This window comes from Saccostrea cucullata, unplaced genomic scaffold (assembly GCF_032062105.1).
Source record: "Saccostrea cucullata isolate Sc308-1 unplaced genomic scaffold, CSIRO_AGI_Scuc_v1 ctg5115, whole genome shotgun sequence".
NCBI classification, from domain to species: domain Eukaryota; kingdom Metazoa; phylum Mollusca; class Bivalvia; order Ostreida; family Ostreidae; genus Saccostrea; species Saccostrea cuccullata.
Window position 1 is genome coordinate 20669 of NW_026935549.1, and position 21533 is coordinate 42201.

Here is a 21533-nt window from a genome sequence, read left to right on the forward strand (position 1 = left end):
ATTACCATCTGTTTAGTGCCTTTGTGTTTTTCAAACATTTGAAAATAATGTACCAGCATTACAATCCACTTGACCTCTGACCTACTTTGCAAAAATTACCCTTTGCATTAAATTAACTTATGACTTGTGAGTTTTGAGAGGCAGAATTTTGATAATAATAAAGCCTTAATTTTTACATGTTTATGATACTAAAAATAAGGGTCCAAATTTAATAAGATAAACTCAGATTGAAGAAAAATACAACTTAATTGTTTAACAATATTAAAAGTATTTGTTTAAAAAAAGGTTATAATAATTTGATCATTCAGCTATCAAATCTGTTCAACCTGTCCCTTACAGAAATTTCTGATAAGTGACTTATACAGGATTTATTCTTTTACTTATAAGTTGTTTATTCTGGACTTACACTTCATTGATACATTTAACTTATAAGTGACTAATATGTTACTTATTAGGATTTTATATGCAAATGAGCTGCTTGACCTATAAGTGACTTATAAGCCAGTATTAGCCACTTATGCTTTATGCAAGTATAGTCACTTATAAGTGACTATAAGTGACGTATAAGTCAAGCATTAACCCTTCATACTTTATCAAGTATTAGTCATCTATAAGTCACTTATAAGTGAAGTACAACACTACCTGTAAGATCTTAATTTAGAACAGAACTTCCAACCATGCAGGGGTTGCATGATATGTTCAAAGCTATTAATTTTTACATATACACATGTATCTGCACTTTAGATGAAATAATCAAGTAAAAAATTTTACGGAAAAAAATCACTTTCATATGACATTTCTTTGATGATGCAAACTTAACATATTAATTCAGTTTACAAAAAAAATGTTGAACAAAAAGGCAACAAGATTTAATGACATTGAGGCTTCTTCAAATTTATGAAATCTGAAAGCAACTGCGTCAATTGATTCAAAATTTCAGGCAAAGGAAGTTAGAATAGAGAGATGATGTAAATAGAACCTACTTGTTGTACCTGATGTGAAGGCACCCGTACGAAAGTTCGAGGCGGAATAGGCACGGCTTGGGCACGGCTAAGACACGGAATCCGCACGGGTTTTTAAAAAGCCGCACGGGTTCTGCATGTCCAAGACACGGACACGGCTTCCATGTCTGAAAGTGAGGAATCCTCACTCACAGAAACCCGTGTGGGGACACGGAATCCGTGTCCCAGGGAGACGGTTTTTAACTTAGACGGGTTTTGCTTTAAACTATTTATTTATATCTCACGGCTTTTTACTGAGCATGCTCAATCATAACTTCCTTTATGTGAATATTAAATTGGAGGCCGGGATTAATGGTCATGAGCTAAGTCAACGTGTCTTTTTGCTCTATTTAAAGGATGATATTTAACTAATAGATGTCAGTTGGAATTGTATTTATGTCAGTCTGGGATAATTTCTTCACTTTTGAACTAAATGCAGTAAGTGTAATCTAAAATAAATAAGTGATTTTTTCAATTTTCATGATCTTCCTGTATTGCAATGTTGACAATGAACATGATGAAATAGTTTAGGCTTATTTGAATGACTTTAATTGGATTTTCACTAATCCTTTATAGTATATATTTTATGTGACATCACTGTGCTATATAGAGTGAAAGTTTTATTTAAACTTAAAATTCTTCCTCAGATTGTGCAAACTTACCTACTAGATTAAATTACAATTGAATATTGTACATTATCATTAAAATATTAATTAAAAACTAGCATGGATTGTAACTGATAAAGTTAATCTTTAACAGAAAGTAAATCTACATATTCATATAAGATTTTTAACTTTTGAAATTCTAAAACTTAAAGCATAAATGTAAAGCAATGTGAAGTAAGTTTGGTTTCAGTCACCATTTTGGCATTCACAGTTACATCAGGAGATTCTCTGAAGGCCATGACCTAGATCTAGACAAATGCACAGATCCCGTGACTCCTTATATGGTATATGGCACGGCTTTTTTGACACGGGTTTCAAAAAAACTGTGTCTCCATATACGGAAAATGACACGGGTTTCAGACACAGGTTTACAGAATCCGTGAGTCCATATATGGAAACAAGCACGGCTTTCTGACACGGGTTTTGTAAAACCGTGTGATCTCATTTAAATAATTCCGCCAATATCCCGTGCCGTGTCCGTGCCTCGACCACTTTTAGGCACGGCTTTCCATACATGCTTTACATAGGAGCACGGAATGCTAAAGCACGGGTTTCAGGAGACGGAATCCGTGCCTGAGCCGTGTCTAAGCTGCCTGGACTGTTTCGTACGGGCATACTCAAAATAAATCTAAAATCTCCAACATCCTTTCACAGACACAAACTTGGTTTCAAATTCTTGTTGCAGAGACAAACTTTCTGATTGGCTACCTTGAATACCCATAATGCTCCTTGAGAGAAGTCTAGTATAGGGTAAAAATTCTAAGTCCACATGCACTTATACTTCGCTCATACCATACTGATCTTCACTTATAAGTGAGGTATAAGTGGAATATTCATTGATATGTAGCTCGATCATCTTTACTTAAGTGAAGTATTAACGAAATCCGTTCCTCACTTATACTTACTTTGACTTATAGTACACTTATAAGTAAATTTCAAAATTTGTAAGTGACTTATAAGTTGCTAATAAGTGGATTATAAAACACTTATAAGTTTCTATTAGTTTTTTCTGTGAGGGGTGGCACAAAAGCCTAATAATATCTCAATCAAGTCCTTTAAATTTTTGTTTTGTACATGCACAGTAGGCAATGCTCATTATTTACTTAGTAATTCAAATGCCTTTAATCTCAACTGAGTATCAAATTTGCAATAGATTTGTATATTGAATTTACTTCTATAAATTAAAAAATGTTTTATGCATATTTGAATTTATCCAATGAAGTACCAGTCAGTGTTACTTCAACAAAGATGTATCTCTCAACACCAAAATTGGCCAAACTATTCACCTATAAGTGTAGCCATGTCTGCTAGGTCATGGATGGGCATGCAATCTCAGAGTCTCCAATATTACAGTTTGAATTTAGCCAATTGAGACATTGCAGTTGGAGAAAGGGTATCATGCATCCAAGATTTTATTCACTTTTCCATTCAGAAAAAGTTCATGCACATGTGTTTTATAATTTATGGTCACCTAAATGTTTGTAATGGTCATGTTTATTAATAAGCACTTATTTGACTAAGATGCATTCTAAAATTTAAAACCCACCAGTTCAGCTGAAGAAAATCTGGAAAAATATATCGAAAGAAAGACATTTTATTTTCATGATTTGTAAAATTTAGGGTTGGCACAATCGTAAAGTGCACATATTTCATACTGGGTCAGCTGACATGAGTGGTATTAAATATCCAATTTCTCAAAAAAGCATTGAATTATTAGTATCATGGGCATATCAAAATAACCTGCTTACTTCGTAGATTCTACACACACCAAAATTATATTCATGAAATGCTGAAACCAAAAAACATATCATTTGTTTTGTTAAAAATGTAGTGCTTTTTTCACGTTTATCATGTTTATATGTTACAATCAAGTGGCTGTCAGACTGCACTACTGCATTGGATGTTGGAATTAGATTTAATACAGATTTTTTTTTCTGATTAGAATAGAAAAATATATGGATTTACACTCTGAGTAATGTTTTTTAAAAAAAGAATTACTAAAGAACGCATTTGAACGAAAATAAAATAAATCAAGCGTTCATAACTTACAGTGTCCACACTGAACGCAATAAAAAAAGGAGTTGTTAGAAAACATCAAATGCATTTGAATGCACATTCAACGGAAAATAAATCAGTTTGATTCGTATTTTAAAGACAAACAAATTATCGTTGCAATAAAACTATGTGTAGTATTTAAAAGTGAAATTAATCACAGCCTCTAAGTCGCGCGTCCACTTGTTATGAACGCTAAACTGATGTAGCTAGAGAATGAATACTTTGAGTACACGATTGAAAAACGTGTTCTAGATTGAACTCATGTGTACACAAAGTCCGGTGACGTAGATCGCAAATATGTGTACACAACCATGTGTTCAATGACGCTTACTAAATAGCAGTGTCCAAAACTGTCAAAGCTTGTTATGAACGGAAGCTAAGGTGAGAATTTTCTTTTTATGGTGTTAAAGGGCATTTATTGTTTGAAATAAGTGGAATGGCATAAACTTAATTGTAGTATGAACATTTATTCATTGATATAAGGAAGCGATATGGGTGTTTGAGAAAATTAAAGCCAGAAATACTCTTGAAACGAAACGACAAACGCCATGCAGCATGAAAGACAGTGTAATTTTACTGTACGGAATATAATAACAGTTTCGGCATGCTTAGACTAAAGAAATAAATGCAATTTGTATCTGACACAAGAACAAATGCTGATCTCAGTGCAAGTCAGAACACAAAAAATGGTTTTATAGACTTTTAACTTTTGTTCATAACAGAGACGACTCGAACTTGTTTTTTACATGCATCTAACGTTATGAACGAATAAAGAAGGCCAAATTTTCTACTTTAATATTTGACCAGTGATACACACAGAAAATAAAACTAATTAAAATCTCTAAGAAAATCAATTTGAGAGAATTTTGCTTTATTTAAGTTATCACAAGGTGTGGGAATTTTAAAAAAGGTATTGTTCATAACTAGACCCTGTAATGGATGTGCAGTTTCCAGAGTCCAAATTATGAACAGAAAACCATTTGAATAGTTTGATTCAGAATTATTATTCTGTAAATTTGCAATTTCATTTTGAAAAAAAAATAGATTAATATTTTATAATAAAATGTTTATAAGCAGTAACAAACATGAAATTTAATGATTAAACAAATCTGCAATTGTTCATCATACGGACACAAATTGTATAATTTTTTTTGTAGTCTGTTGTTATGAACATCTATATAAGACTTTTAAAAGATAGATTTTAAAGATTTATTAAAAATAACTGAAGAATTTTACTTGACTGGAAGGTTTAAGTTAAAATGAGGTTTTAATAATATTGTTGTAGCATGGGGTGAAATAATATATCAGGAACTTGGTTTGTTCATAACATGGACACTTGTGACACAACAAGAAAGAGTTTTCATGCTTCATTATTACAAGGCTTAATTACATCTTTGTCTTACTATGTCATGTGTTATTTTTCAGATGATGGAGTCTGTAGGAAAAAGAAAGTGTCAGAGTCAGAAAAAGAGTCGGCCAGAAGAGGTACAGAGAAAGACTGAAAATGCAGGGAAAGGCAGATAATGAGTGGAAACCTGAAGACCCGGTAACACTTGTGAGGAACAGCACAAAAAGTGGAGGGAAAATAAAAGAATACGAACCACAAGTGGCACTGAGTGGAGAGCCCCAGACCAAAGAGGGCCCAGCCATTATAAGTCAACCTGAGGAACCACAAGTGGCACTGAGTGGAGACCCCCAGACCATAGAGGGCCCAGCCATTATAAGTCAACCTGAGGAACCACAAGTCGCACTTAGTGGAGAGCCTCAGACCATAGAGGGCCCAGCCATTTGAAGAGCCCCATACCATAGAGGGCCAAGCCATTATAAGAGCTCCAGACCAAAGAGGGCCCAGCCATTATAAGTCAACCTGAGGAACCACAAGTCACACTGAGTGGAGAGCCCCAGACTATAGAGGGCCCAGCCATTATAAGAGCCCCAGACCAAAGAGGGCCCAGCCATTATAAGTCAACCCGAGGAACCACAAGTGGCACTGAGTGGAGACCCCCAGACCATCGAGGGCCCAGCCATTATAAGTCAACCTGAGGAACCACAAGTGGCACTGAGTGGAGACCCCCAGACCATCGAGGGCCCAGCCATTATAAGTCAACCTGAGGAACCACAAGTGGCACTGAGTGGAGAGCCCCAGACCATAGAGGGCCCAGCCATTATAAGTCAACCTGAGGAACCACAAGTGGCACTGAGTGGAGACCCCCAGACCATAGAGGGCCCAGCCATTATAAGTCAACCCGAGGAACCACAAGTGGCACTGAGTGGAGAGCCCCAGACCATAGAGGGCCCAGCCAACAAATTTCAATTGGTTTGATCAAAACTGTATATAGTTATTTTTTTTTTATTTCTTTTCAGATTTGTAATTTGGAAGAAGAATATTTTTGAAATGTAATAAATTTATATTAAAAAAGTTATTGAAAATAATTTGTCTGGTGCTTTTGTATCATTGGCATCCCAGGATAACTTTCAAGTCATTCACATACATGGTTGTTGGTCACACACGATATTGCTCTGGAATCTCCTCTGCAGGCCTGGTGATACTATTTCCAACTAATAGCTAATATGCATGAAATATATTACCAGAATTACTGCGGATTGGAATATATGTTATAACAAGTAACATGCAACAGAAGGTGGTTGAGTTAAAATGTGAATAAAGGAAACATCACTACCACTCCTGCCTTCAAGTGTCTTGGTTATGAACAATAAAATGAAGAAATTTTTTGCAATAAAATTTTCATTAACCAGTAAAAAGCTTAAAACATTACAATAAAATACATGGATGACAACACAGTATGTAAGGATGTGCATGTTCAGCAGGAGACTTTAAGGAAATTTATTCACTGTAAACTTCTTGATCCCATAATGTTGTTCATAACAGTGTCTAAAGTAAATCATTTCAGAATTGTTACAATAGGGAGTTGAAATTTGAATAATTAGTTTGTAAACTGTTACATATTACATAAAGGAGAAGAAAATGAATCTTTAACATTGAATAACAATTTTGTTCATTCATTATCACAAACTGAAAGACACTTGTTATGAACACAAGAAAACGTGAAGTTGCATTTTCAACCCTTTGTCAAACAAAAACTATGAATACTCTAGGTCTGATTTTCAAGATTTTAAAAGTTAGATGTCAGAACAACAGAAATATACCCCAAAGTTTCTGATTTAACAACTTTTATTGAACATATTTGTAACATTCATGGGACCAGTATCAGATATGTGCACTAAACCAAGACGTATCAGTGCTAGGTAATGGCACATCATTCTTTTTATGTGCCCAATGTTACTTTAAGACAAGTTGTATCATATGATGTATTATCTGTTATAAATTAAAATGTATGCATAGTTACACCACAGAACTTGAGGTGTATGTACATGAAACATTATAAGAAATGAAAAACTTATTGAAGTCTTTGTATGAACCCGTACGAAATTCAGAGACGTATTACGCCTGGATTTTTTGCAAATCCTGGCGTACAAGAGACGTATTCTTAAAAATACGGTTCATTTTCAGGCGTACACGTATTTTTGCCAGAAATACGTCTCCTTTTTTCCAGGCGTAAATTCTAAATCCAGGCGTATTTTCTACTTAGTCTCTTTGGCACAAGGAAATTAAAACTTAGAAAATTTCAAAAGGCGTAATTTTTAAAATTCTGGTGGATTTTTCAACTTAGCCAAAAAAACTTAGTCAACTCATTCTCTTTTTTTAAAAGTATTGAGTTGCATAAGAAACATTTTTATGATATCATATAACTTAAACAAAAAAAACCCCAAAGTATTGCATGATTGTATACATTACAATATTGCATTTAGTTTGTTGTATTAAATATCAAAGCAATTATTTTTCGAAAATTAAACTGATTTTTTTTTAGAATTTTATCCCATGGACCTGAAATTTTGTCATTCCCATTTTTTTTTAAATTGATATTATTTTTCTTAACACAAATGATTTCTACAACTGTAAAGTAAATAGTATATTCTTTGAACTTCGTGATTTGTTTAGTCAGCCTATAAACATACATGTTATTAGGCCTACATCAATTAAATGTTTTTCTTATAAAATGATTTATATTTGGTATATTTAGATACTGTATTACATTACCATCAACTTTCACTTCCCTAGCCTAACCTGCTGGGATTGTGCTAATTACTTACAGATGTGTTGAGCATGTTTAGGAATGACTTATCTGTGATGTTGTAAACCTAAGAACGGCTTATCAATTAATATCCGGTTTGTGTACAGCAGTTCTATTTCCCACCCTAATATCTTTAAAATAAGTGAATTCATAAAGTGAATACACCTTATTTATACATTGATGGAATCTTATTTTTATGTTCTGTAAACAAAACAGCATTTTTCTTCAAAATTACAAATTGTACTGAGTAGAACTTCCAGAAATCATAAAAGAGTGTAGCTAACTAGGGGGTTGTAAACAACAGCATCTGCATCCAAGTATTTGCGCCAATTTTAAACCACCAGGCAGGTCATGCCAAGAACAATGAGATTGGAGAAAGCCACAACAAAGCAAAGATGGTGTAGAAGAGGTAAATATTTCGAAAAAATAGCTTAACATTGAAACTTTTTATCTATGAAAATAAAAGATAGCTGCATTTGCTTTTGATTTTCAGAGCCAGATGTTAATGATTGAAAATTGGGTCAGTAGTATTTTGAATTACATGAATTATTTTCTAGTGTTTTTCTTTTTCCAGAAAATGATTTACATCTAAATCCTTATCACAGTTGGAAAATTGATTGAATGATGAAATGGTCATAAGAGGAGGATAAAAGATCTTGCAATATTAAGAGTTGACCTGAGCAGCAAAGCTTTCCATAAATGCAATTGCCAGTGAACTGCAGCCATTGGAAAATTGCATCAGGAAGAAGATGACCGTTTGCAATGCCAGTTACAAACATTCAAACTTCTTTTTGTGAATATTTCAATCTATGAAAATGTGATTGGGGAATGTGATGTGAAACGTGAATGACAGAATTGCTTGTGATTTGCATCTTTTACGCTTTTTAGGAGTAAAAAGAATGACGGGAGTACTTAATTGGCATGATTCTCAAAACTGTGATTCACTGTGATTATTGGAATGTTTCAACTGTTTACTACAAAACTCTGCCTTGGATGTTAAAATGCTGTGAAACGGTTAATATATTCTAACATGTAACTGTGCTTTGAAATAGTAAATGTAAGATTATGATTTTTTAAATTATAATGACAATCCTTTATTTGAATCTCATTCACATTTTATCACACTGAAAAATATTAAGAAAATAAAAGTGATGTATGCTAAGCTTAATTTGTGTAATCTTTTTTAGTATATGTAGTCAAAAATCTTTGTTCTAAAGTTGATTGTACATTAATATTCATGCTATAGTTGTAGCTCCCATTGCTGTAATATAATTAATATTTAATTCAAATCTATTTAAAGCAGGCGTATTTTTTGTACAGGCGTATTTTTTTGTACGGGCGTATTCTTTTATACGGGTGTATTTATTTTGCAGGCATATTTTTAAGGGTATGCTTGAAATCTAGGCGTAATTCTATTATTAAAATTTCCAGACGTATTTTGAATTTCCAGGCGTACTCATTTGCATATTTCGGCCAAAAATACAGGAGGATTACGCCACGTGTACGCCTGTATTTTACATTATACGCCTGGTTTTATATATTCATTTCAATAGAGATTTCCACAAGGATTTTTAGATTAAAATACGCCTGGATTTTTTTAAAAATACGTGACTTAAATTTCGTACGGGAAGATTGACAGGATTTTCTTGCACTCTTAACTGTTTAATATGTTAATTGAATAATATTTGACTTTCATATCAAGCTGTGGCAAGACACTTTTTTACACTGGTTCTACAGTAGGGCCATGGTTACCCAGATGATCATTATGGCCCCTGGGACTTTGTGTTATAAGCTCATAGAATAATTTTAACTCAGTATAAAGGCAGAAATTAATTCTTAGATTTTAAAAAAATATATTAGATAAGTTGTCCATATGATCTAGGTAAGAAAACATATGATTTAATCAAACATTTGTTTTTGTCTCGGTGCACCTTTGGCGCATGGGGTGTGAAGTTAGGGCGGAATGACAAAAAATAACAAGTTATCATTATATTGAAACTCTTTTAGAGATATATACTCTTCAAAAAAAGAAACGCATAGTAGGAACAATGCCCTGAAAATTTGTTATAGTTTTTTCATACCTTTTATTTTTGTATGGATACGATGTATTCGAGTGAAATGAATGATTTTTTAATGCAATTGTCAACTTTACAGCTATTCTACAAGTCTCACAGACAAAAAGACCTGATTTTGCAAAATTTTCCCCAAAATTTTGATCTCAATTTTCATTTGTTGAATTACGATGCAATTCCTACAGGTACAAAGGAACTATCAAAAGCGGGGGTTCTCGATATTTTGAATTTGGTTTTATCTGAAAAATGACGCTTCCTAAAATTGCTGCATCTGAATGTTGCGTGGCACAAAAAGGAAAATGGGCGACTGGAAGCAGGGGCACCGCAATCTACAGTTGCAAGAGGTTTTAATGTTACACATAGACCATATCTAACCTATAAAACATAAACCATTAACATCGAACACCCAATGTTCGCAAAAAATATGGTAGACTACGTGTGACATCAGCAGCACAGCATCACTTCCGAGGATTATGCAAATTGCACGAATGTATTGCAAGGACGTCATCTAAAGCATTAGCTATCCCTGAACTGTACAAATCATCTAACAAGACCGTTTTCAGTTGACCACGAATTATTGCAAAAGGATTATTCATGCCGTTGTTCCGACCCCACAACACCCCAAATATCGACTTCAAAGATCTCAGATGAATAGAGTATGACCACAGCATCACTGCTGAACATTTTGGTTAACCTACTAGTCAAGAATGTTTATCTGAAAGCCTCTTATAAGTTTAAGAGTGCTAATGCTTTTTAATGAAGGTTAGATAGATAACTGCCTCCAGGACGTTAAAGAGGTTGGTGGTGGTAGTGTAATGATATGGAAAATGGTATTATAAGAAAGTAAGATTGATTTGGTTCGAATTCAATGGACTTTAATGGAAAAAGGTACTCTAACCATGTTCTACCTACACATACCCATTCAATTTTGCAGCATCCTAGAGCCGTATTGTAATCTCTTAATACACAGCCACATATGGCTCGTTTGACACACCTATTCTTGCAAAGAAACAACAACCTGTTTCAGTCACAGTCATTTAAATCGCTAGATTTAATCCAAATCAAGCAGCATTGGACAAAATTGATTTACATGATTTGCCAAAGATAATCGCATCCCCAGACTCTGTAACAGCTGACTAAAGTTCTACATTTGGAGTGGGAGAGTATTCCTATGCAGTTTTTATTACACACATTTGCTTCCATTAGATGCCGTTTGTGGCTATCATTTGTGTCTGCGGGGGGCATACCAGATATTGATCTTTAATGGTCTTAAACTGACTATAATTCTAAAATTGTTGAGTAATTATGACATTTAGATAGTATTCGTGTTTCTTACCACATTTCTGTTTTATCAATGCATCATTTTACTAAATAATCTTTATGTTCAATGTGTCACTAAAATTCCACGATGCGTTTCTTTTTTTGAAGAGTATATTATAAACTTGTTTGCATTATGCCCCTGACTGATAAAGCAATTTAAATAACTACATCATGTATACTGTTTATACTTTAGAATTTAATATTATTAAAAATATGAAGGAATAAACTTGATACAATGAGTTGTTGGATGATAGATGGTCCCAAGTCAAAGTGGAAGGCAGTTCTTTAGCAGTTTTTTTAACCTTAACAGTTCAGTGCTTTAGCAGTTCTTAGACAGTTTACTAGCCTTCTCCTCTGTTGCTGGCAGAAGGTTTTTGTCATACTGATCATTAGGCAGTTTTCTTAGCAGTCCACAATTTAAGCAGTACTTAGCCAGTTCATTAGCAGTAACTTAGCAGTTGCTTAGCAGTTTCCTTAGCAGTATCTTAGCAGTCAATAGGAAGGTTAAGGAGAACTGCTTAAAAACTAATTAATAACTGCTAAAGGTGTTTTCTTTTGTTTGCTCTACTTATATGGAAATGACTCTGAGTGACCTACATATAAATTTGAAAATTTATTAACTGCTTAAAAACCGGTAAAAAGAATGCTATAAGCACTATTCTTGCCACTTATAAGAAGATAACACCACCCATATATACATGATATATCATATACAAAAATGCATATAATTTACGCTTCCAGGGTAATTTATTGAAAAAATAACATCACATATGGGAATTTAACTTAGTATTGAGATTTAGATCAGGTATGAATTGTAAATAAGTCCTTTTATTAAGTCCATTTTCTTGCATAAACGAGTGGCAACTTTAGAGCTTGGTTAATACAGTGGACTAATCTACGGATCCTTCTATCAGTAGCTTAAATTTATCTGCAAATATTTTGAATTTATATTAAGTACTAATAATTAAAATACAAACTAGATTATACGTTTTATAATTTAATAGTTATCCAAACATTAAATTGCCAAATGAGAGAGGGGATGACTATTATATCACAAGCCCACACACTTACCATATTTTCTGAAGCATACGTACTTTACTGCCAACAAATCTTTTAAAAATTTTCCTATATCAACCAATTCCATTGTTTCTGCCTGCATGTATGATCAGACTTTTATAATTATGATCTCCCATCTCATGGAAATTAATTCAGATACACTAGTCACTAAATATTATGTTCACATCCAATCCAATGTGGTGATCACAGATAATTGTATTTTCCAAAACATATTTTACCTCTTCACTGTATGGGTATAAATATATACAATATTCCAGACCATATCACAAACATCTTCACATTTTGTAATTTTGAACTGATGTGGAAAAGGCGCACAAATCTTGACTGGCTTTCCTCATTGGATACAACCCTTAGTTTTAAGCAACCAAGGGGGGCACAGCAGGTTGTTAATGTAACTAGAGGACTGGATTTGCAAGTTGATGGGATAATGATTAGAAGCTCATATGCTCATGCTTTTTACAATATGAAGCCTCAATTTATTATAAACTATTGTATCATTTCTAGTAAGATTTTTAGTATATTTTTTTTCTTTCTAATTTTATTTTCTGTATAAGAAACTCCTGCCTGGCCCCCAATTATTTGTGACGTTATAATCAGGAAGCATTAACAGTAACACATGGGCAGTGATGAAGGCTAGTGAAAGTTAGGACCACCAAGAGAGAAAAAGTGTTGTAAGAAGTCAAACGAATTAGTTGCACTTTTAGCAGTTTTGAGAAACTGCTTGTTTGACTGCTTAAGTTTGTTCAATACTGAACTGCTTATATACACAAATTCTTAGCAGTTTTTTAACCAGTCTGTAAGCAGTTTTAAGGAATGCTAAGACTAAGACTGTTAAGAACTGCCTAAAAACTGCCAAAAAATTGCCAGACTGCCTAATAACTGTTTATAAACTGCTAAAATAAGCAGTTCACTTTGACTTGGGGTATAACTCAACACATAATATACTATAAAGAAACAATAACTGAACTGAAGATATGAGTTCTGAGTGCACAAAGGATATATGAAATTTCCTTCTTTCATCATAATTTAAAGATTTAATACATTTCAGACAAAAAAGAAATCATTTGTTGCAATCTGAATGTGTCTTGGGCCTGGCAATCATATCCTATGGATATATTTCTTGCTAGGATTTGTGAAGAGGAACGAATGTCTCAAAACCTTGACATAGTGAAGTTCAGGGATGAAAATGTGCTCAGTCAGCTTATATTATTCTCTCTGCTTTGTTGTTTTTATTTTCCACAGTATTTTTTTTTTATATTTTCAGGTTAAAAAGAACATCAAGAAAACATGCCAGGCATCTTCAGAAGTAGATCCCAGCCTACCAGATGCCCTTCTTGCTCAACATATAGGAGAACTGTTAGCCTATCTTGACAAGTCAGTTACACATATGGATCTCTGTGGAAGTGTCGGTAGAGATATTCTTGGATTTACGGTTGAAAAAACACAAGTATGTTAATATGAATAACATTCTATGTTTAAATGATATTTTTTACAACCTAATTTTCTCTGAAACTTTAAAATAGTTAAAACCAGGAAAAACAAATTATAATTTAAAGAAGGTGACAAATTTTCAGATCCCAAAGATGATTTTAGTGGATCATTGGAAGGTAGAATTCCCACTTTCAGAAGTTTGACCTTTCAGCATATGTAATATTTGCAGAAAAAGACATTAAAACTCATTGAGTACAAACACAGATATACAGCAAATTTACAGATATAGCAAATTTGAATATAGCCAGGGCATATAGTGTTTATTATGTCTAGCTTCCATCTATCTTCCCTAACATCCTTCTTTTGTCCTATCACACTGTTTGGCTAAATTTCAATGAAGCAATTCAAGGTATTTTGACCTTTCCTTTGACCTTGACCACACTTTTCTCAATTTGTGTTTAACTCGGTTTAAAGAAAACATTCAAAATATTTTCATCAAACTTCATATGGTAATACATACTGATGTATCCTTTTCAACTGCATCTACATTTTTGACCTTGGCCTTTCCTTAACTTCATTTATTTTAAATTAATATTTAGCTCAGTTTTAATGAAATCATTTAAATAAACCATTTGAAATATTTTTATCAAACTTTAATGTTCTAATACTATTTATGAGAAGTATTCAACTGCATCAAAAATATTTGACCTTGAAATTTCCTGTGACCTTGACCTCACTTTTCTTAGATATGCATTTTGCTTAATTTTAAAGAAAGCATTTAAGATAAGAGTAACAAATTTATCAGTATACAATTTTAAGCCTTCATTTTTCAGTGAAGCAAAGTTTTACCAAATGTAATTTGACATTCTTTCATACTAGTCTTTATATTTAGTCTGACCTTCAAGCTGGAGTTAATGGTACATACAAATATGCACCATGCTTGGTTTCAAGTTAAATTTTGAAAAATAGGGCATCAGAAATCCAGAGTGGCAAGTCGTTTTCTGGTGATTTTGTGTAACACTGTACTTGATCACATTAAAAGCTACCAAAGTAAGCTTGAAAATTTTATCGAGTTATGCTCCATAAAAATTGTACCGAAAACGTAATATTTTTTTAGGTCACCTGAGTCACTCAGGTGACCTATATGCTATCTGTTTTTGTCCTTCATCGTGCAGGTGTGTAAACTTTTCACATTTTCGACTTCTTCTCAAGAACTACCTGGCCAATTTCCACCAAACTTGCCACAAAGCATCCTTGGGTAAAGATGATTTAAGTTTATTCAAATGAAGGGCCAATGTCTTCTTCCAAGGGGAGATGATTAAGAATAAGTGAAAAATTACTGAGAATTATATAGGAAAGGTCTTTAAAAATCTTCTTCTCAAGAACAGCAAAGCCATAATGAGTCATATTTGTATAAAAGCATCTTCAGGTAGTGTAGATTCAGGTTTGTTCAAACATGACCCCTGGGGTAGGGCAAGGCCACAATGGATGATCAAAGTTTTATATAGGATTATATATTGGAAAAATCTTCTTCTCCAGAACCACTGGGCTAAGAAGGATGAAATGATGAAACATCTTCAGGTAGTGTAGATTCAAGTTTAGTAAAATCATGATCCCCAGGGGTGGGCCACAATGGACAATGAAAGATTTACATATATGGAAGTCTATTTTTATCACTTTATTGTACTATGGATCTTCTATGGATTGTTGTTTTATTCTCAGGTGACCATTAAGGCCCTTTGGCCTCTTGTTAATTACACCTCTTATAATTATCACTCTCATAGATAAAAAAAACAATTTAAATTTTATTTGCAGGTGACTGTTACACATCTACAGTTAACTGAACTCAGCTGGGAAAAAATTCAAAATACCACCAGAGAGGGATCACTTAAGCATGTGGAGAAACCGGTTCTTCACTACAGTCGACGATATGATTTTTTGAAAAAATCGGATCGACAAGAATTGTTTAAGGTTATTCTCCATATAAAATTAATGCAATCTGTTCATGAAAAAGTAGCAGGGCAGAGAAAAACTAAGGGGACAACTAACATCCTGTCTAAAAAAAACATTTTGACAAATCACCATCATTAATGCTGTATTGAAATAGACAACAGGTATTTTTTGGAGTATTTCAACCAAAGAGTAGGTCTGGGTGACCTATGTTTGAAATTTTTTGGTTGTATTTAGATATTTCAGATACCACCTGTATCTGAAGTAATTTGTATTAATTTCCTAACCCGAATTGTTAGAACTTTTATATGATATGTTTCTTATATAATAAAAGATTGTAAATTGTTCAAATCATAGTCCTCGGCTAGAGGGTTGGATCACAAAATAGGGCTGATTTTAAGGGGGGAAATGTCTCTGACTAAAAATTCCACAGAAAGGGATAATAAAAAAATGAAATCTGATGAAAAATTACAACAGAACCATTGATTTACAACAACCCATTTTCATCTCAATAACCACCGGGCCAATTTCAACCAAAAATGCACAAAGTATCCCTGGGTAAAGGGGATTCAAGTTTGTACAAATGAAGGGCCATGCCCTTCTTCCAAGGAAAGATAATTATGAATAAGTGAAAAATTAATGGCATCATTTAAGAACCTTCTTCTCAAAAACAACTGTGCTAGAAAATATGAAACTTACGTGGAATCATCCTCAGGCAGTGTGGATTCAAGTTTGTTCAATTCATGACCCCCTGTGGTTGGAAGGGGCCACAATGGGTGATCCAAGTTTTACATAGGAATACATAAGGAAAATCTTCTCAAGAACAGCGAAGCCATGATTAGTCTTATTTATTTGGAAGCATCCTCAGGTAATGTAGATTCAATTTTGTACAAATCATGACCCCCGGCGGTGGGGGGGGGGGGGGCACAGTGGGCAAGCAATGTTTAATACAGGAATACAAAGGGAAAATCTTTAAAAATCTTCTCATAAAAAGGAAAGCTATGATTGGTCATATTGATATGGAAGCATTCTCAAGTAGTGTAAATTCAAGTTTCTTCAAATCATGACACCCAGGGGTAGGGTAGGGCCACAATGGGCAATCAAAGCTTTACATACATAGAATACATAGATAATCTTTAAAAATCTTCTTCTCAAGAACAGCAAAGACATTTATTTTTATATTTACACTTTTCAATACTGAATTGATATCTGCTTTTTTCCTAGCCAAAGTGCTCAAGAGCGCGATGTGGCCCATGTGCCTCTTATTTGACCTTTTGTAGAAATATAAATATTTAGTAAAGATGTGTTGTTTTGACCAGAAAATCAAATTTTTAAAGCATTAAAAAATTACATGTTTGTTAGGATAACTTAAGTGATACATCCATAAAATTTATATGCATTGTATAAAGAAATTATGAAATTGAGAAAATACTTTCTGAATGTTTTGACTATTACATAAATATTGATAATTTATTGTCTACCTTTTTTATTTTTGTCACATTAATTGCATTGTACAGATAATGTTGTATATTATCAGGTTCACCATTCTTTAAATTTATATATGTAAATAATTATGACATGAATAATTTCAATTGTTAACGCAATGTGAATAATAACAAGGCAGCTTCCATAGTCAATGAGTAAATATATGTTTAATTGGTGTAATACATGTCATCTTAAAAGTAAAATGTGTTTTTATTACCATTCGTCATCTCTAATAAATCCAAATTTTAACCATAACATTATATTTTCGTACTTTCTGTTTTCTCCAACAATGAACCTGCATTCAAAAAGTTGTATTCATAATACAGGAATGAATTTAGTTTTTAAAAAATTCATGAGGTCATGAACTATGACGCTTTATGTCGCCATATTTTATGAAGAGCGTATGCTCTTTGTTAGAAGGCACTTAGAAAAAATACGCACTTTGAAGTTTTTTTTTTCAAAGTGCGTTGATTTGGTCCCAAATTTAACGCACTTTGCAAAATTTCTTTTCAAATGCGTTAATGTCGATCATATTAAAGCTTTTGAAAAAATGTGTATGGCTTGGTCAATATTCTTGTAAATCTTGGGTATGATAAATAATTGAACCTGTTTGATAACTCTTTGGTGATGGAGTAACTTCAGGATGTAAAAGTGAGTGATTTTGATTTTTCCATATTTTGAAAATGCTTTTTCTCTTAAATGTTTTACTTATTTTTTTTTCCAGTTTGCATGCATTCTATGTAAATAAAATTTATTGAAAGCTTTTAACGTCATACCAATAATGCAAATACATATCTTTGGGTGTAGCATAGGCATCTCTACAGGGGGGATCGTCACAAAAATGTTTTTCAAAAATATACATAATTTAGGCACTGACACTTGAGAGGGGGGGATCCACTTTCAATTTGCTACCGACGGCTATGTAAAATTGTAAAAGAAAAAAAAAGAGTTTTGCTCAGAGACCTTCTACTCATCTTAGCTTCTCATTGTTCTCAATGAGGTTAAATGAGTACATGTGAATTAAAAAGTTTTTCGAAAGATATAACTATTACAAGTTGATTTTCTCAATAACTAAAATCAATAAGTCAAGAATTTGTTTTATGCACATTTTTTTTCAAAGTGCGTTAAGTGTCCCCATGGTCAAAAATTATTATGTTATGTACACTCTTAACGCACTTTAAAAAAAAATTCAAAGTGCGTTTAGTGTGTACCAAATTTAACACACTTTGAAAAACAATTTCGAAGTGTGTTGATTTTGTCCCAATTTTAGCGCACTTTGAAATTTTTTTTTCAAAGTGCGTTGCCACACGCATGATAAATATGCTGGCGAGAAGCGTAGTAGTTCATGTATATATCATAAATTTTCAAAAGCTAAATTCATATCTGATATTAACTTAATTTTCTGATGAGTTGCAACAAATTATGCCATTCAACTGTCATTTTTTAAGCAAAACCCTTTGCACTATAGTTTTGACATGAAGCATGTTATTATGACGTAACAATGGAGACCAGCTTATTTATGATAGCTCATGAGAAAATGAATGGTTCGGTGTTCATAAAGAATCATACTTAATTCTCAATTTAATCTGAAGCACAGAGATAACATTTCTTTATCCAAAAAGTACGAAACTGATTTTATAAAAGCTCCTACCAAAATATAGATAGCATTTTGTTCAATAAAAGAGGTCAAATATAACTAAAAGCACTTTATTACAGATACAGACCCGTTCAGTACAATGGGAGGAAAGTAGTTAAAAATATGCATGTTACACCTACACGTTCCAATATTTGTGGATATATTTGTTACGCGCGATGTTGGTGACTTTTGACGTTACGCTTTCATAGCGTTACGGAAGAAATTAACGTAATGCGTCTAATAATGTAACTTGCTTGACTGGTATCCTATCGCTGTCTTTGTAATTGAAATAGGAGTTTAAAAAGTCATAGATTATTTATAATTTATCTCATACGTGTTGGTGATACAGGCCGTTGGATAAATTTGTGCTTTATCAACGGGTAGATGCTTTATCAATAGCACTTCCGGTTTTGACACGATCCCTCGCTTCAAGATTTTATTTTATTGAAACTTTTATTTGTGAAAAATGTTGCCCTTATAAAATGAATGATAAAGAGTAGTAATATCGTTAAAAGCAAGAAAAAGACTGGTATATGTCAAAGAAGTGTCTTATTTTATCAAGGAACCCGTTGGCTATTTGAAGACAGATGTTAACCCCCCCCCCCCCCCCCCTTAAATCGTTTTCGGAGAAAGTAAAGCCTACCAGTTAACTTGTTGTTATGAGACTCCTTTGACATCTTTAACAATGCTTTCTTATATTATACTACGTATGCCTACCTAGTAAGCTAGGTGTAACTTACCATGGATCAGCAAACAATCTAGACAAAGTCTAGGCCCCTAGCCTTGCCTAGCACGATTTGTACTGCCATCGTAAAAAGAGTTGATTTTCACGATCCCCATAGTCCTAACAACTTTCAGTCAGAAGTTCGTTTGATGTACACCTCCAACAATTGTCACATGATGTTTTCAAAGACACAGATAGCAAATATTCTAAATTTTGAACTCGATCTACTTTCTCTCGACGCATGTAAACATCAACGGTGCACGTCATCAAGTTATACGTCATCAATTTGATTTTGGCAGTCATTCATGTAGTTTGGCAGGGGAAGTCTCAAAGTTTTGTTAAAATTAAAGTCGTATGAGATAAATAGAACATCTATAATTGTGTGATTTGATATTGGCTTTATCCAACTCGTTGAAATGGTGTATATTCGCTCGGCAAGCCTCGCGAATATATACACCATTTCAACTCGTTGGATAAAGCCAATAACAAATCACACAATATAGATATCCTCTATAAAACTCATGAACTTAAAGGGTGCTTTTGATTTGTATATATATGATAAATGTTGTTCATTTTTCGAAGCAATCTTAAACGCATTTTCATTTATTACGTTGAAGCAGAACGAATTTTATGCGTAAAGAACGTCCACTGGACAAATATGTTGAACCTCCAGATGTTGCGTAAAATTTTAATTAATGGGGTAAATTTATTAATCTTATATTCAATCAAACCCAGTAGAGTAGCACATTATGAACACTGAATTATTTCTGTATTCGATGGGAAAAACAATATAATTTAACGACTCAAAAAAGGCATTGTCTTATTTTTGCACGTAATTTTAGACGCTGGACATTTCTGTTGAACTTGTAGTCCAGTTACTAGCTCTAAAGCATGCAGTTTGATATCAACATGAATGAAATATTTAAAATCTGTGAGAAAAGCACATTATTTTGATATAATTTATTTCTATCTAAATTTTCTTGTAAATGAGAAAAATTATAGTCCATATTCATATGCACGTTTTTAATTAAAAGCGTTACATATTTTTCATCTTTAAAAACTATCGCTTTCTATTTCTTGCCAACATTTAATGCAAAATCGTTTATAAAGTAACAAACGACATGGATTGCTCTTGTTTTGTGAGGAAAATGAAAAATATGGATTCAACTTTGAACACTCTACACACGAAAAATGCGCGATCCCTGCTAAAAAATGTAACGCGTTACACGCTTAAAATGCCTATATATATGCGTTTTAAAATTCTACTTTTTGCATAAAAATTAGTTAAATGTTATTTTCTTACTAGAAACGGGTAGTTCTATTAAAAATCTATCCAATCATACCAAATTCATCTATATTGCGAGTATGTTTTTAAAATCAACGATGAGTTTAATAGGTCGGATTCTAAAATTGTAAAATGGCACCAACATCGCGCGTAACGACAGCGCTCGTATATCGCAGTTCGGTTATTAAGGACATTTTTAAAAGATCCCCTTGAAGATTAGGAAAAAATTGAAATAACTCATTATTGATTCTTTAGCCAGATTTTAAGCATTAAATTGAGACAAAAACGTACGTAATCTTTCATGCAAAGGTTGAACTTTTTTTTTTTTAAATTCCGTTAATGAGTTTTTGAGACAATGTATTTCAAATATTGTGCCACAAAACTTTAACATTTTAAATATCCTTACCTGAAAGACCATTACTACGGTTGTATTATTGCGGGGTAAATTTGAACTCATAAAAAGCTACACTATTTTACATCCATAGATGTTTAATTATTCTAAAATTAAATCATAAGGAATTATTCTAATTCTTTGCTTTGCGGATTATTACGTGTGAACTGACACAAACCAGATTATACTTGATAATGTGGCCATGGATAAGTGTCATTCCTTAAATAGATAACTATAAAATATTCAAATTTTATGTTTGACTTCAAAATTGCAAGTATTATTATTCA

At 33.0% G+C, this 21533-nt stretch overlaps 1 protein-coding gene across 1 annotated transcript in view; it reads left to right on the top strand.

The window, feature by feature from the left end:
* The window catches only part of LOC134243204 (uncharacterized), a 31352-nt gene extending 14207 nt beyond the window's left edge, over positions 1-17145 (top strand). Inside the window, exons 4-5 of the mRNA XM_062725435.1 lie at positions 13609-13791; positions 15591-17145. Coding sequence (XP_062581419.1) covers positions 13609-13791; positions 15591-15866 — 459 coding nt within the window. The 3' untranslated portion in view covers positions 15867-17145. The remainder of the gene's footprint in view (positions 1-13608; positions 13792-15590) is intronic.
* The last annotated feature ends 4388 nt before the right edge of the window (positions 17146-21533 follow it).